The following is a 15,609-nucleotide window of genomic DNA, read 5'->3' on the forward strand; positions in this document are numbered from 1 at the left end:
ATTAAAGCCATAATTATATGAAACCTAACAGGATGAATAGGTATACCTACCAAATCATATTTTTTGTAACAAAAAAATGTGTAGTTTTATACGTATTTTTTTATATATTTTTTACATTGTCTCTAGAAACGGAGGACATGATTTAGGATAAACGAGTATTAGTATTTTTTTTACATAATTTATTTTTATATTGATGTTTTTAATACGAAAATTTTGTATTTTGTTCCTACAGTTCTTGACTTTATAAGTTGTAAGTGTTTTCAAGTTACTATGTTGTGTTGTTGAATTACATACATGATTTTAGCTTTTAGAGAGAAGAAGACTTTAGTATTATTACCTTTATAATTAACGATATTTTTGTTTTATAATCTTATTTAAAGATAGTATTTTGTCTTCGAAACAAGTACCTAGGTACTTAAAACATTTTTCGAACACAACATTATTTGAAAATTCAATAAAAGTTTATTTGTTTTAATCTGTATTTTTTTGGCCCAGCCCTGGTGTTAACCATATTTTTGTATGGAAAGCTTATGGTACTACCTACAACTTTGCCTATTCGCTGTGAATAAAAAAATATCACTTTAATAGCAATAAATTGACTGCCGGGGACAAGCGCGGCATCTCATACATACGGGAAAAAAGTATTGAAAAGATGAACATTTTATTTATTGAGATATCCTTCTAGGCAAAGTTGAGTCTTTAACCTACATCTTTGCCTATGACTTTGAGTGCTTGTAATTTGTATAAACTGCATAATTTAAAAAGATTTGGGTCTGGCAAGGTATAAGATCTATTTTTCTTCTAAAACTCATTAATAGCAATAAAAATAAATAGGTTCAGAGACAAACCAAAAACGGCAAAATCCAGGCAAAGTTGCAGCATTTTACGGTACAGTTCAAATAACCATAATGAGGTAGTTTTTTAAACTTCAAAAAAAGGAGATTCTCAATTCGACTGTCTTTTTTTAAAATGTTTGTTATGCGATTACTCCGTCAATTATGAACCGATTTTAATAATTCTTTTTTGTTAAGTAGGACATACTTCACAGGTGGTTCCATTTTAATTTGTTAAAGATCTGATGAATATCTGTGTGCGTAATCCCAGCAAAATAATGTAGAATTTCTTACTCAATGGATAAGAGTAAATTGCTCGCGATCAGTGTAATAGCTTTGTAAACAGTAGGGTTTTAACCAGACTCGCACTTGGCGGTTATTTTTTCGCGGCGATCATACAGCATACTTATTATGTACTAGCTGATTCCTGCGACTTCGTCCGCGTGGATTTACGTTTTTTAAAATCCCGTGGGAACTCTTTGATTTTTCGGGATTGTTGTCGTTGCTTGGTACCTACAATCTTTAAAATATCCCCTTTCTAACAAAAAAAGAATGAATGAAATCGGACTACGCGTTAATGAATTACAACGCAGTATACATTTTAACTTTCGTCACCTCTCCTACGGGAACCATGCTGAATTTCGGGATAAAAAGTATCCTATATTCTTCCTCATAGTATGACCTCAAATCGTACCAAGTTTCATTGGAATCCATTCAGTAGTTTCAGCGTGATGCGCGGCCGTGATACAGACAGACAGACAGACAGACAGACAAAAATGAAAAAAATTACAGTTTTGGGTTCAGTATCGATTATAGAGTGCCCTCGAAAAAAAATTTTCAAAATATCTTCAATGTACAGAATTTGACCTGTTACAGTTTTATTATAAGTATTGATAAAAAAATATCACTTTAATAGCAATAAATTGACTGCCGGGGACAAGCGCGGCATCTCATACATACGGGAAAAAAGTATTGAAAAGATGAACATTTTATTTATTGAGATATCCTTCTAGGCAAAGTTGAGTCTTTAACCTACATCTTTGCCTATGACTTTGAGTGCTTGTAATTTGTATAAACTGCATAATTTAAAAAGATTTGGGTCTGGCAAGGTATAAGATCTATTTTTCTTCTAAAACTCATTAATAGCAATAAAAATAAATAGGTTCAGAGACAAACCAAAAACGGCAAAATCCAGGCAAAGTTGCAGCATTTTACGGTACAGTTCAAATAACCATAATGAGGTAGTTTTTTAAACTTCAAAAAAAGGAGATTCTCAATTCGACTGTCTTTTTTTAAAATGTTTGTTATGCGATTACTCCGTCAATTATGAACCGATTTTAATAATTCTTTTTTGTTAAGTAGGACATACTTCACAGGTGGTTCCATTTTAATTTGTTAAAGATCTGATGAATATCTGTGTGCGTAATCCCAGCAAAATAATGTAGAATTTCTTACTCAATGGATAAGAGTAAATTGCTCGCGATCAGTGTAATAGCTTTGTAAACAGTAGGGTTTTAACCAGACTCGCACTTGGCGGTTATTTTTTCGCGGCGATCATACAGCATACTTATTATGTACTAGCTGATTCCTGCGACTTCGTCCGCGTGGATTTACGTTTTTTAAAATCCCGTGGGAACTCTTTGATTTTTCGGGATTGTTGTCGTTGCTTGGTACCTACAATCTTTAAAATATCCCCTTTCTAACAAAAAAAGAATGAATGAAATCGGACTACGCGTTAATGAATTACAACGCAGTATACATTTTAACTTTCGTCACCTCTCCTACGGGAACCATGCTGAATTTCGGGATAAAAAGTATCCTATATTCTTCCTCATAGTATGACCTCAAATCGTACCAAGTTTCATTGGAATCCATTCAGTAGTTTCAGCGTGATGCGCGGCCGTGATACAGACAGACAGACAGACAGACAGACAAAAATGAAAAAAATTACAGTTTTGGGTTCAGTATCGATTATAGAGTGCCCTCGAAAAAAAATTTTCAAAATATCTTCAATGTACAGAATTTGACCTGTTACAGTTTTATTATAAGTATTGATGATAATTTGTTAAAGATCTGATGAATATCTGTGTGCGTAATCCCAGCAAAATAATGTAGAATTTCTTACTCAATGGATAAGAGTAAATTGCTCGCGATCAGTGTAATAGCTTTGTAAACAGTAGGGTTTTAACCAGACTCGCACTTGGCGGTTATTTTTTCGCGGCGATCATACAGCATACTTATTATGTACTAGCTGATTCCTGCGACTTCGTCCGCGTGGATTTACGTTTTTTAAAATCCCGTGGGAACTCTTTGATTTTTCGGGATTGTTGTCGTTGCTTGGTACCTACAATCTTTAAAATATCCCCTTTCTAACAAAAAAAGAATGAATGAAATCGGACTATGCGTTAATGAATTACAACGCAGTATACATTTTAACTTTCGTCACCTCTCCTACGGGAACCATGCTGAATTTCGGGATAAAAAGTATCCTATATTCTTCCTCATAGTATGACCTCAAATCGTACCAAGTTTCATTGGAATCCATTCAGTAGTTTCAGCGTGATGCGCGGCCGTGATACAGACAGACAGACAGACAGATAGACAGACAGACAGACAAAAATGAAAAAAATTACAGTTTTGGGTTCAGTATCGATTATAGAGTGCCCTCGAAAAAAAATTTTCAAAATATCTTCAATGTACAGAATTTGACCTGTTACAGTTTTATTATAAGTATATATATATATATATATATATATATATATATTGATTGATGATAGTACACGACAGGTGTTGAGATGGCACTGAGTATTATGTATATATGTTATGTAGTTATGATGGCAATGAGTTCCCGATTGCTGAGTGATAGCCTAGTGGTTACGATGTCCGCGTCCTATTCGGGAGGTCGGGGGTTCGATCCCAGGCACGCATCTCTAACATTTCAGTTATTCGGGTTTCAAGACATTAAAACACTCTCTTTAACGGTGAAGGAAAACATCGTGAGAGTACTTGCATGCCTAAGAGTTCTCCAAAATGCTCTCAACTCTGCCAACCCGCACTTGGCCAGCGTGCTAGACTATGGCCAAACCCTTCTTATATTTAGAAGAGACCAGCGGGGTGATTACGTAAAACGTTGCAGTAGCGACAGCAGTAGCAATCCGACAGTTCATTTTGCTTTCCCTCTTCTTCTTATTTTGCTTTGTGGCTATTGCTCTCTCTCTTGCCAAACGTTTGACAGCAATGATCGCGAGATTGACGACTGTCGCGAGATACGTAATCACCCCGCCGTTCTCTGTAGTGAGCCTGCTATATATTGATCATGATGATGATAACTACATATGTACCTACTTACTTTATAGTACCTACTTAGTAGTAGTAAAGTCACGTAGGAGACGCTCGTAAACTGCATCCTACAGCTATACACAAACTCGACAGATTTCTTTTGTCCTTTTACGGGTAATGGGCACCACTTCTTTTTCATGTAAGATACTTCTCATTTTAAGTCAAGGCTGTAAACACGCATGCATGTTTTGAATTGCACAGGCATGCAAAACACGCGATGGCTGACCTAAACCCTTCTCATTACGAGACCCATGCTCAGAAGTGGGCCGGCGATGGGTTGATCATGATGAAGTTTATCATTAAAACCACACCACCAAACAGGATGATTCGCCAACTTAGTGTTCAACGATGGATGATAGCCACTGGAGCTCATTTGACATTTATTTTTTAATCCATTGAAGGTTTTCTACGAAAAAATATTTTATTGTTACTCAGTGAAGCAGCAATGTAGATAGAACCAATATCAAATGAGTTCATCTCATCGTTGAACACTGAGTTCGCATTCGCTTCGAGCGAATCAGCATTCAGGTTAAATGACTTTACCATTTACATTTTTACCTGTCTCTAAACCCACCGCTCATGCGGCAGCTGACGATAGTAACTGAAAAGCTAAAGGCACATCCACACCTGAGCACGCGCACGAACCGTGCACACAACGCGCATCCAACGGCTACTCCCGAACATGTGCATTGTGCATGCCGTGACTTGTACAACATGCATGCGAACCGCTCGTAACTCTATACACGTCCACTCTAGCGATGTTCTTATAAGGGACGATTTATGCAAACACATGCCACGGCACGTACGAACGAGGCACGGATTCAAAACATCACGAACATTTTTATATAAAGCAGTTTATGCTTCATATGACATGTTCACGATGTTTTGAATCCGTGCCTCGTCTGCGGCACGGCTCGCGCCCTCCACGTGTAAGCATAAGGGATGATTTATGCTAGTACGACGCGCGGACGAGGCACGGATTCAAAACATCACGAACATTAACACGAACGAATCATCAAGCAGTTTATGCTTTACCGTGCCGTGTCCGTGTCTCGGCCGTGCACGTTTATACTACACTCGGTGTAATAATAATTAACGCGAGGCACGTACGGGGCTCGGAAAACTGATACACGGCTCGTGCCCGGCACGGTCAAGCTTAAATCATCCCTTATGCGTATTGTGTGCACGGTTCGTGCACGTGCGCAGATGTCGATCCACCTTAAGCAACTATGAATTGAGTGCCGGTCACATTGGGAGCGAAGCGAAACAAGTTCGTTTCGCTTCGCTCATGTCGTCTTTTCATACCTCGGTCCACACCGCGAACTACAGAGCTGAACTAAGCCAGCAATTCGTACCTTAGTAAGGGAGCGAAACGAACTTAGTTTAGTTTCGCTTCGCTCATAATGAGGCCTGCGCTTTAATCGGTATAAAATGTCTGAAATACAACACTCCCATCTCCTAGTAAAGCTTGTGATTTTTTTTAAACCATGTAGTCAGTGGATCTGTTTCTATTATTTATATTATTTGATGAGCATATTATGTGACATTTAGGATGTTTAAATTTAGTTGAAGCAAAATTGCGAATGCAGCTTAGAAATAGAAATCCTAAAATTAAAGAATCTAAAATTTAGTTTAGGTTTAGGTTAGGGTACAACAGAATTAGCACCATTACCTATGTTAACCTAACCTACCTTTAAGTCCTATAACACCTATTACATATATCATATTAATTATTAAGCTATCCTATCGTAACTTGCTCTGTCAAGGAAAACAATCAGAGAAATAAAAGACTCTTGAATGTGTAGCCTTTATGTAACATTTAGGGCAATTATTATGTTATGGTAATTATTGAATAGAGATATTCCGCTTATTGAAATATAAGTGGTATACATGGATGTGTTTGAAAATATCAATAGCCATTTAGTACCTAGTGTACAAAAAAAACATTTTCTATAAAGATATTATTTTATGTTATGATTTTTATTTTTAGTGTAGTTAATGTTTTCGCACTTTAAAATAGGAACCTTAATTACCAACTTCGTAAGAAAATTTATCCAAAAATATAAATAATTCGCAATCAACAAAAACCATGTAGAAAATTAATAGCATTATGGGAACACAGGATACAAAAGGACCTGTCAAAAGAAAGTAATGACTTAGAGGAAATTTTGATTTATTATTTCCACATAGTTGTGGTCCAAAGTGCGTTTCAAACAGCTCACTTGTAGGTTTTCTGCAAACAAAATGTATACATTGAATACAAGGCCCGTGAAATTAAGGTTCCGATCGGGAATGGAGTGCTATGATTTTATTCCAATAACAATACAAAGAAGATATTTAATCGTATTTATTTACCGTATTACAAAAACAGTTTACCATATTATGTACAACTGGAAAAAGCTACAATACAATATTTCCTTCTAGTACTTTTGTGATTGAAATAGCCTCTCCAGTACCCGATGAGACCCCTCCGCAGGCGGCGGAGAGGTCTACGCGGAACGGGGGCCATCCGGCCGAGCCGGTCCTACGCCTATATATATTAAACTTATCAAGATACGTCTATAGTAGTTATTATTCATTAATTAAACTAAAACCAATATATCGGTCCAAAAGAAATGAGTTCCAATAAAAAAATCAGCACAGCGGTACTCAGGATCAGCTCCCAATACTCACACCGTTTAAATATCGCAATAGAATGCAGGACACAAAGTATAAACTGGAATGCGCTAGCGGCTTAGATGAGGTTGGCCACGTCATTGGGCATTTCCGTAATGGTTGTATGGTAGAAGTCCTCGATGTCCTTCAGCGCTCTCTTGTCAGCTTCCGTTACAAAGTTAATGGCGATTCCTTTACGGCCGAAGCGGCCGCCTCTTCCGATCCTGTAAGAACAATGTAGCGGTCTTACAAAAATCTGAAAAAAGGATAATCGGAACTTCTCCTCAATCTCTGAAGATAGGATTATCTTGAACTAACCTGACAGTACAATTCAACGAGAATTGCAGTATCATTGTGGATATTGAAAAAATAACAATTTGAGACCCTCTTCCGTTTTTGAAGTAAAATACGTCATGTAGAATTTATTTTGGAGTGGCGAAAAAATCCACACATGTGAAAGTGTATCTGTCTGTTTGCTAGCTTTTCCGGCCAAAAAGTTTAAGCAATTTTGATGAAATTTGGTACAGAGTTAGCTTAAATCCCGGACAAAGGACATAGGTTACTTTTTATTCTGGAAAATTAAAGAGTTCCCATGGGATTTTTAAAAAACCTAAATCCACGCGGACGATATTACGGGCATCATCTAGTCGAGTACTTTAAAGTTTCGTCAAGATCACTTCGCCTTGCGCTGTGATATCAGTGTGCGATGCAATTACCGATGGATGTAGTTCTCGCGGTTAGTGGGCAGGTCGTAGTTGATGACGCACGAGACCTGTTGCACGTCGATACCGCGCGCCAGCAAGTCGGTGGTGATGAGCACTCGCGATGAGCCCGTGCGGAACTGCCGCATGATCACTTCGCGCTCGCGCTGGTCCATGTCGCCGTGCATGGCCGACACCGTGAAGTCGCGCTCGTGCATGGACTCAGTGAGCCAGTCCACCTATAAAAAGATGTAGATCAAAAAAAACAAAGTGGCAGGAAGCAGGTAGATGATGAAAACAGAGGGACATGTTTGTTAGCGTGCTATCGAAAATGTCTATGTCCAGCAATGGAGGCATAATAATAACCCGGTGAATAATGGAAAAACCTATTTTGATTAAACTTTGACAGATGTTCTTTGAGTAATTCGAAGCATATCTAGTCCGGGAATCAAGAGGACTTATTCTTCTGACAAACACAATCGCCTTTACTCTTTTAAACTCTTTTAAAAAAAACTCTATGATTACATATACATACAAAATTATATCAAGGACGTAGAATTCATTGCTTGGTATTAATTTTTATCATTTTTATAGGAATTTTCTGAAAAATCATGAAAATATGAAAATTTCTACCAGTTTTTTTGTTAGACAGCTTATAACCTGTATACAGTGAAAATAATTATAAATAGAAAATATGCAAATGAAATCCTAAATAAAACTGTTAAAAAAAATTGGGTTGTCACCCTTGAGTAAGGAACCCTAACAAGCATTCTCGTAATTGTGGTTTAAAAATTGCCATTTGAGAAAGCCTCTGGCACTGAGCACTCGTGTAGTTGGAATCCATGAAAGTACATAGGTGTTAAACTGTTCATAAACATAATTAAAAATCATAAGAATAGGTAATAATGTTGAGAGTATGACAGTAAAAGCTATGTGTTTTTATGGCCACACTTACATAACTTTGAGTTGGTTGCTTCAAGTGACCTTCCAATATGATTTAGAGCAAGATTAGAGCTACATGATGCTATAAATATAAGCAGTAATACATTTAAACCAATTATACTTAGATGAGAATATAGAGATGGTATTAACAATTGTTCAAAATCTTTTTTCTTGGTATAAGGTCCCAGATCCCGCTACATACAACTAACTAAGAGATCAAGCTTTCGACTTGGCTGACTTGACTTAACATGATGAAGATTTATGATTTATGCTCTCCAAGGCATGGAGGAAGTGTAAAGGCCAAATTGTGACATCCAAAGCCAGTCAGTAACTTGACAGTCAATGTTGCTTTATGCTTACAATTAATTGATATTAACTAGGTCACATGACCCTCGACATATTAATATCAAAGAAAATTAGAAATCAAATAAATCAGAAGTTACCTTGCGACGGGTGTTGCAGAAGATTACTAGCCTGAGCGATGGACAGTGTGTCGTACAAGTCGCACAGTGTGTCCAACTTCCACTCTTCCAGTTCAATCGAGATGAAGAACTGCTTAATACCTTCCAATGTTAGCTAGAACAAAATATAATAAAACAATTAATTAACATATTATAAAAAAGTGTGAGTTGGACTTGTTGCATATGAAGGGTTCCATACCATAGTCCAAGAAATACGGTTTATTTATTTTTTGTGTTTATTTATTTATTCACGGTTTTCAGATTTTCCCCTTTACTTGTGCTATAAGACATAGCTGCCTGCCAAATATTATAATTCAAGGTCCAAAGGAAACTACCCTATAACGCCTAAAATTTAACTCATAACATAGAGTTCAAATGCGCGTGAGGAGTCATTTTGTGCGGACTATATAGATGTTATTCCCTTGAAAGGTCTGACAAACACATCAGCTTTCAGCCATCAGCATATAAAAGTAGCCTATGCCACTCTCCAGGTATTTATTATACCCATGCAAAAAATGACGTCAATCCGTGCATCGTTGCCGACGTGATTGAAGGACAAACCAACAAACAAACACACTTTCGCATTTATAATAAGGGTACTGATTAATGTTTGTCTTGTTCACTACCTTAGAAATTTGCGCATAGTTCATCCAGATTAAGTTGACAATTTGCACAGTTGTTTACTGGCATTTGCATAAAGGTTTCAGACATAGTACAATCAACAGATAATAGGTGGTGTGAGTAGCATCACAACAAATGCCAAGCAATAGGCCCGGTTCCACCTAGTGGGGCAGAGAGATGTGTTCAGTTGACTGACCAATCAGTCTTAATAGATGATCATATTGTCTTCTTTAAAATATGATTGGTCAACCTACCATATGTTTTTCTGCCTCCACTTAGATGGAAACCGGGCCTCAGCCAGTTTATATGACAGTAGAAACAAGATATAACAATCAACCTCTTCCTTTTGCACAAGGATGCGAATATGGATCTCTCATGAACACCGGGACACTTCCAACACATCGTCTGGCATGGTAGCAGAGAGCAGGATAACCTGGACATCAGCAGACAGCATCTGAATACATCATGGAATTTGATCCTTGAACCTGAATTTAATTTGAAACCAATTTTATACGTTGTTATTAATTACTTTGTTGCACTACACAAAAGCACTATATTATGTACATGAATTTTACATACATCTATCATTACTTTGTTTGAAAAATTGAATATTGTTATAGTTGACGCATTTTAAACTGAGTCATCGAGTTATCTGTCTGTTTCACTCGCATTACCTACAACCTGTAAGTGCAAGCGAAACAGACAACTCGATGACTCAGTTTAAAACTCGTCCACTATAAGCAGTATACAGTACACCCATGCTTAACATAAAGTATTAATAGGAAGAACTTAAGAACTTCAGATAGCAAGTATATACTAGTGTATATCTAGTTCTTATGAATCTAAATAAAAAATAAAATCTTTTTCATTCAAATAGCTTTGTACAAGTACTTTCGAATAGCGGATGCATCTACACTGGTTCAGAATGCTTCTGTCAAAATAATCTGATAAGCGTATTATAGTTTTGCTTTGTCCATACTTCATCGTGCTACATAATATTATCTAATTTATTATCCCTGTGTTTTTTTGTCAACTGGGACAGTATGGGGAAATCCAAAACCATAGGAGATACAGGGAAACTCTTAGAAAACTTACTATGCACATGTTCACGTATTCTGAACATGCTGCATAGCTAATTATGGCAAGGTGAGATGTCATACCTGAACATTTATTGAACCATTAGTATCATTAGGTTACCTAAAAACATTTTACTTAAATTGGACCAACTTCTGCTGTCTGATTTTTTTCCATACAATAAAATGATCCTTACATGAAACAGTTGATCAGCATTAAAAAAAATAGTATATTTTAATTTTTAGTATTATAAGTAATCTTTAGTTTAGTATTTTAATGGAAAACTCATGCTTGACCATAAAATTGACTATGCCAAAGTTGTTTCACAAAAAAGACGTAAAGTTTCCTAAGACGATGGACAGTTGTAAACCCTATTTAAGAAATATAATATTTTGACCATGCCATGTATATATATTTATGAGACTATCATTTTTATTAAACAAAACTTGAATATATTTGAAAAACTTCAATAGTAAAATGTGCTTAAACTGCGGCAACCTCCTAGTAGAACCCGCTCATTTCTCCAAAAGTTGTATTGCCACTGGGCCACTCTGTATAATCACTTGCCCAAATATATAATTGAGACGCGAGAACTTCCTTTATTTAAGATAAAATTGAAAAAACTATTGTTAGTAAAGACATATTACTCGATTAATGATTACCCTTATAGAAAAATTTAGTTTTATTTTAATTTTTGACATTTGTAACATTATCATTTGAATTTGTATTTTTTGTGACTAAGTATTAATTTGACTAATTTTATCAAAACTATGTACACGTGTTCGGTATATCATAAGTCATAACATATTGCATGCTAATAGGCAGAATTTGGCTGTACCTTTTTGTTTTGTAATATCTTGCACTGTTTACCCATATTCGCAATAAAGAAATGTGATTTGAATTTGAAGACAATTTCTCTGTGTCTCCTATGGTTTTGGATTTCCCCATACTGTCCCAGTTAAAAACACACTGTAATAATAACACCTGAATAAAGCAGTTTCTAAAGGGAACTAATTTACAGAAATCTCAATCACAAACAAATCTTACCTCTTTAAAATATTAGTGTAGAATATGTAAATAAAAACTCATTACTAGCTTTTAGTTTTAGTAAGCTGTTGGTTTTCTCAATAAATTAAAAGTAATACTGCAGTGCATACCCTCTTGATACATTTCATCAGCTTCATCAAGTACAAACAGCTTGATTGTATTGGCGCGGAGTGCGCGACGAGTTATCATGTCGTATACACGGCCAGGAGTGCCCACAACCACGTGAACACCACTCTCCAGCTGACGAATATCCTCACGCACATTCGTGCCACCAATACAAGCCGTGGCAATTTAGCGTTTAAGTGGTCACCAAGAGCAATCACCACCTAAAATAAATAAAATATGCCAACATTGTTTTTATCTTAACTTAAATTACACATCGTTTGATTACTTCTTCACATTAAGGCTAGTTTAGTTGTGCTTGTGGGAAAATCTTAATTTGTACACCTCTGGAATAGACGATATGTGACTTTCCTCCACAAGGTATTTAAATTTTCATGGGAACTATGATTTTCCCATGTCAATCTCCAGAATACAAGTGTAAAAATCTGTTTAGCCATGAAAAGTAACAGACACACTTTTGTTTTTAAATATAAGTATGTGGTTGTAAGTAGGTACGAATTAATGAATTAAAAATATCATATACTATTTTTCTTATTTCTACTTGACTATTAATTAAAACACAATATACATGGCAGCAATAAAATAAAAGTGTTACAAACCTTCTGAATTTGTTGAGCCAACTCTCTTGTTGGGGCTAAAATAAGTGCTTGACACTCACGAACATTGGTGTCAATTGTTGTAGAATTGAAATAGAGAACGTAGCAGTTTTGCCAGTTCCCCGATTGGGCTTGAGCTATAACGTCGCGGCCTTGGATGCAAGGCATGATCGCGCGCTGCTGAATAGCCGAAGGTTTTTCGAAACCATAGGCGTAAATTCCTCTTAACACTCCTCTTCAATTTCATGTCATCGAAGCTTTCCGTGACTTCATGCCAGTTTGTGTCGAGAGCGCCGCCGGGCTCCAAGCCTGGTGGTCCTTCATAGTTGACTTGATCCTTCGATGGCCCATTTTTAGGATCCTCCGGCCAATCCTCCGATCTAAAAAGTAGTAATAATGCATCACTTATAACATCTACCTGTATAATATAAAATTATAAGCCACAGTCCCCAGTAAAAAACGAATGATTAGGCAACAAATCATTAAAGTTAAACTGTCAAGTGACATTTCATTGGATGCGTTTTCCGCCCTTTGTTGTAATCAGATAAAATATATCAGAAATTAATGTATAAGCTCTGTTTAACCCAATGGAAAGGTTACGGCCATAAAGTTTAAAATACATTAGCAAACAACGTGCACGAAGCCGGATTATGAATACTATTCTGCCAGCGCCATGTTGGCAATCCGAGATCGTGCAGAATACAGTATCTAACGAAATGGTCTAAAAATCAGAATTACTGCAAATGGTATTCAACTTTGATCAAGAATGTGTAATTTCTTTAACAAACTTTAATTAAACACATCACTTATTAACACAAAAAACGTAATTTACCTTCTTTCAGGTGAATAAGACATGTTCCAATCGCGGTAGCTGAACGGAAAAGAACTAGCAAGGTCAAGTTAAGTTTAGCAAAAGCTTTTTTTATTAGAACAAGAAATATTAAACTCAAGTATTTAACTGTGTTATATTAATTTTAAAATATTAAAACAAAATTATTAATCACATTAAATTTAATAAAGGCCCTTCTTAACAAGAAGATGAGTAATACTAAAATTATTGGAAATAAAACGACGGAAATAGGTATTTTAGCTACAGTTTTGCAGGCAGATAATAATTGCGATACAGACTATAAAGTTTAGTCAATACGTTGTTAATTTGATGATATAACTTGAACGCGACATTTTCTCTTATGCTGGCTATAGACGGGGCAAGTAACTAAAAGGCCCCGCAAACGGTCAAGCATGTTTGTCATACGTGTTTAACAAACATGCTTGACCGTCTGCGGTCATTTTTCACGTGTTTGTCAAACAAACTACGTGTTTGCCCACGTTGTTTGGCAAATTTGATTGACGATCTGTTTGTCAAACATGCTTGATGGTGTACGGCTATGTTTGTCAAACAAACGTTCCATTTTAGCTCCATATTTATTTCAGTAAATTTTCATGTGTGAATATATCTCGCTGTTTTAACCATACTCGTGCCCAACGTCTCCTTTTTTCTTTTATTTTAGCGCGTTGCAATTTTAATGCAAGAAATCCTTTGTCCGACTGCGGTGCTTATCACTCAGCACCTATGTTCAGCGCAGTATCCCTTTCTGTATTCTGCGTCAAAAGTGACGCCTTGTTTGATAAGCCTGTTTAAATGGCATATTTGCACCCTGCTCTTGTGTTTGATGACGTCATCAAACAAAACGTCAAAAAACGTAAAATTTGACTAACATGCTTGACCGTCTGCGGGGCCTATAAAGGGATGATTCCTCCTACCTGAAACAGGAAGTTCGAAGTAGGAAAGAATAGTATTAAGCAAGCATTCAGGATCGTAGGAAGTATGCTAACCAGCAAGAAAGTATGGTTGCTTTCGTACTTAATTTTAATTTTAATGTTACTTTATTTTAATTCGCGGCTAAGCGGGAAGCAGGTGATGATAAATTTAAGAAATGATTTTTTAGGGTTCCGTACCCGAGGATGCCAACGGGACCCTACTACTAAGCCTCCGCTGTCCGTCCGTCTGTCTGTCAGTGGGCTGTATCTCGTAAACCTTAATAGGCAGAGTGTTGAAATTTTCGCAGAATATGTATTTCTGTTGCCGCTATAACAACAAATAATAAAAGTATCAAAAGGGCCCTCATGAAAATTTAAAAAAGTAGTTTTTTTATACGATGGTACGGAACCCTTCATGTGCGAGTCCGACTCGCACTTGATGAATCTTTTTATTTAAACGTAAATAGAGCCAACAGCGAGAGCTACGCCAAGGCCTAAGTTCCCTAAGTTCTAGGGAATAAAGACACAAAGCAATGGTGCCAACATGTTACGCGTCAAGTTACGCATCGTAATTTGTAACTTAACGGACTATAACATAACTAGAATCTTGATACCTACTTTTTAAGGTTCGATGAGCACAGAATATTCACTACACTATTATACTACACACTACTATACATAGTTAGTGTTGCTAACTTTGAAATTTCATTTCCACATCTTTCATGAGATTCTGGTCTTAAGCCGTGTATGTCAAGGGAATCTTATTGTAACTTTTGTTCTATTTTATATCTAACTTTTTAGGGTTCTGTACCGGAAGGGTGTCAATGAAACCCTATTACTAAGACTCCGCCGCAGGGCTATCGGCCCGTCTATCGTTCAGCGGGCTTTTTACGGAATAGTTATAACGAAAATTTATAAAAATTAAAAAGTGTTATTTCTTGCACGATGGTATAACCCTTCGTGTGCGATTCTGATTCGCGCTTGGCCGATTTTTAATGTTTATACCATGTTACCTATACATAGGGTTTCTTTATAAAACTTATTACTCTCACGCCCGTGTACAAAATAAATACATACTAACAGCCGAAAAGAAATATACCTAATACCTACACTTACATACTTACATAAAAATAAATAAACTTACATACACGTTACATAAATAATATTTGTCCCGGGCGGAGGATTACACCCCGGCAGGGGAGACCAAACGGCCGGGCGTCAGGGCGACTGGTTAAGAAATCGTCGGATTATCCTAGCAGAGTCCAGCAAGACCGCTTTTTGCATCCTGGCTGCGAGCGAACTGCTACGGAACCCCAGTCACCTCAGATGGTGAGCGAGGCTGACTGGGATCAACCTATTCGCAGATATGACGATTGGGATGATTTCGGTGGAGTCCACATGCCACGTCATGTCGGAGACCTCGTGAGCCAGATCGAGATGCTTGCGTGTGTTCTCC

General features: G+C 36.7%; 1 protein-coding gene across 1 annotated transcript; it reads right to left on the reverse strand.

Moving 5' to 3' along the window:
• Positions 1–5,965: 5,965 nt before the first annotated feature.
• Positions 5,966–13,483, reverse strand: LOC117984517 (eukaryotic initiation factor 4A-like). Its single transcript, XM_069498405.1, is given in 12 exon segments — positions 5,966–7,051; positions 7,544–7,767; positions 8,914–8,940; positions 8,942–9,046; positions 9,890–10,037; positions 11,780–11,961; positions 11,964–11,999; positions 12,396–12,469; positions 12,472–12,514; positions 12,516–12,624; positions 12,626–12,772; positions 13,225–13,483. Coding segments are annotated over 12 exon segments (1,263 nt in total). The 5' UTR covers positions 13,248–13,483; the 3' UTR covers positions 5,966–6,906.
• Between the last annotated feature and the right edge of the window lie 2,126 nt (positions 13,484–15,609).

This window comes from Maniola hyperantus, chromosome 1 (genome assembly GCF_902806685.2).
Source record: "Maniola hyperantus chromosome 1, iAphHyp1.2, whole genome shotgun sequence".
NCBI lineage: Eukaryota > Metazoa > Arthropoda > Insecta > Lepidoptera > Nymphalidae > Maniola > Maniola hyperantus.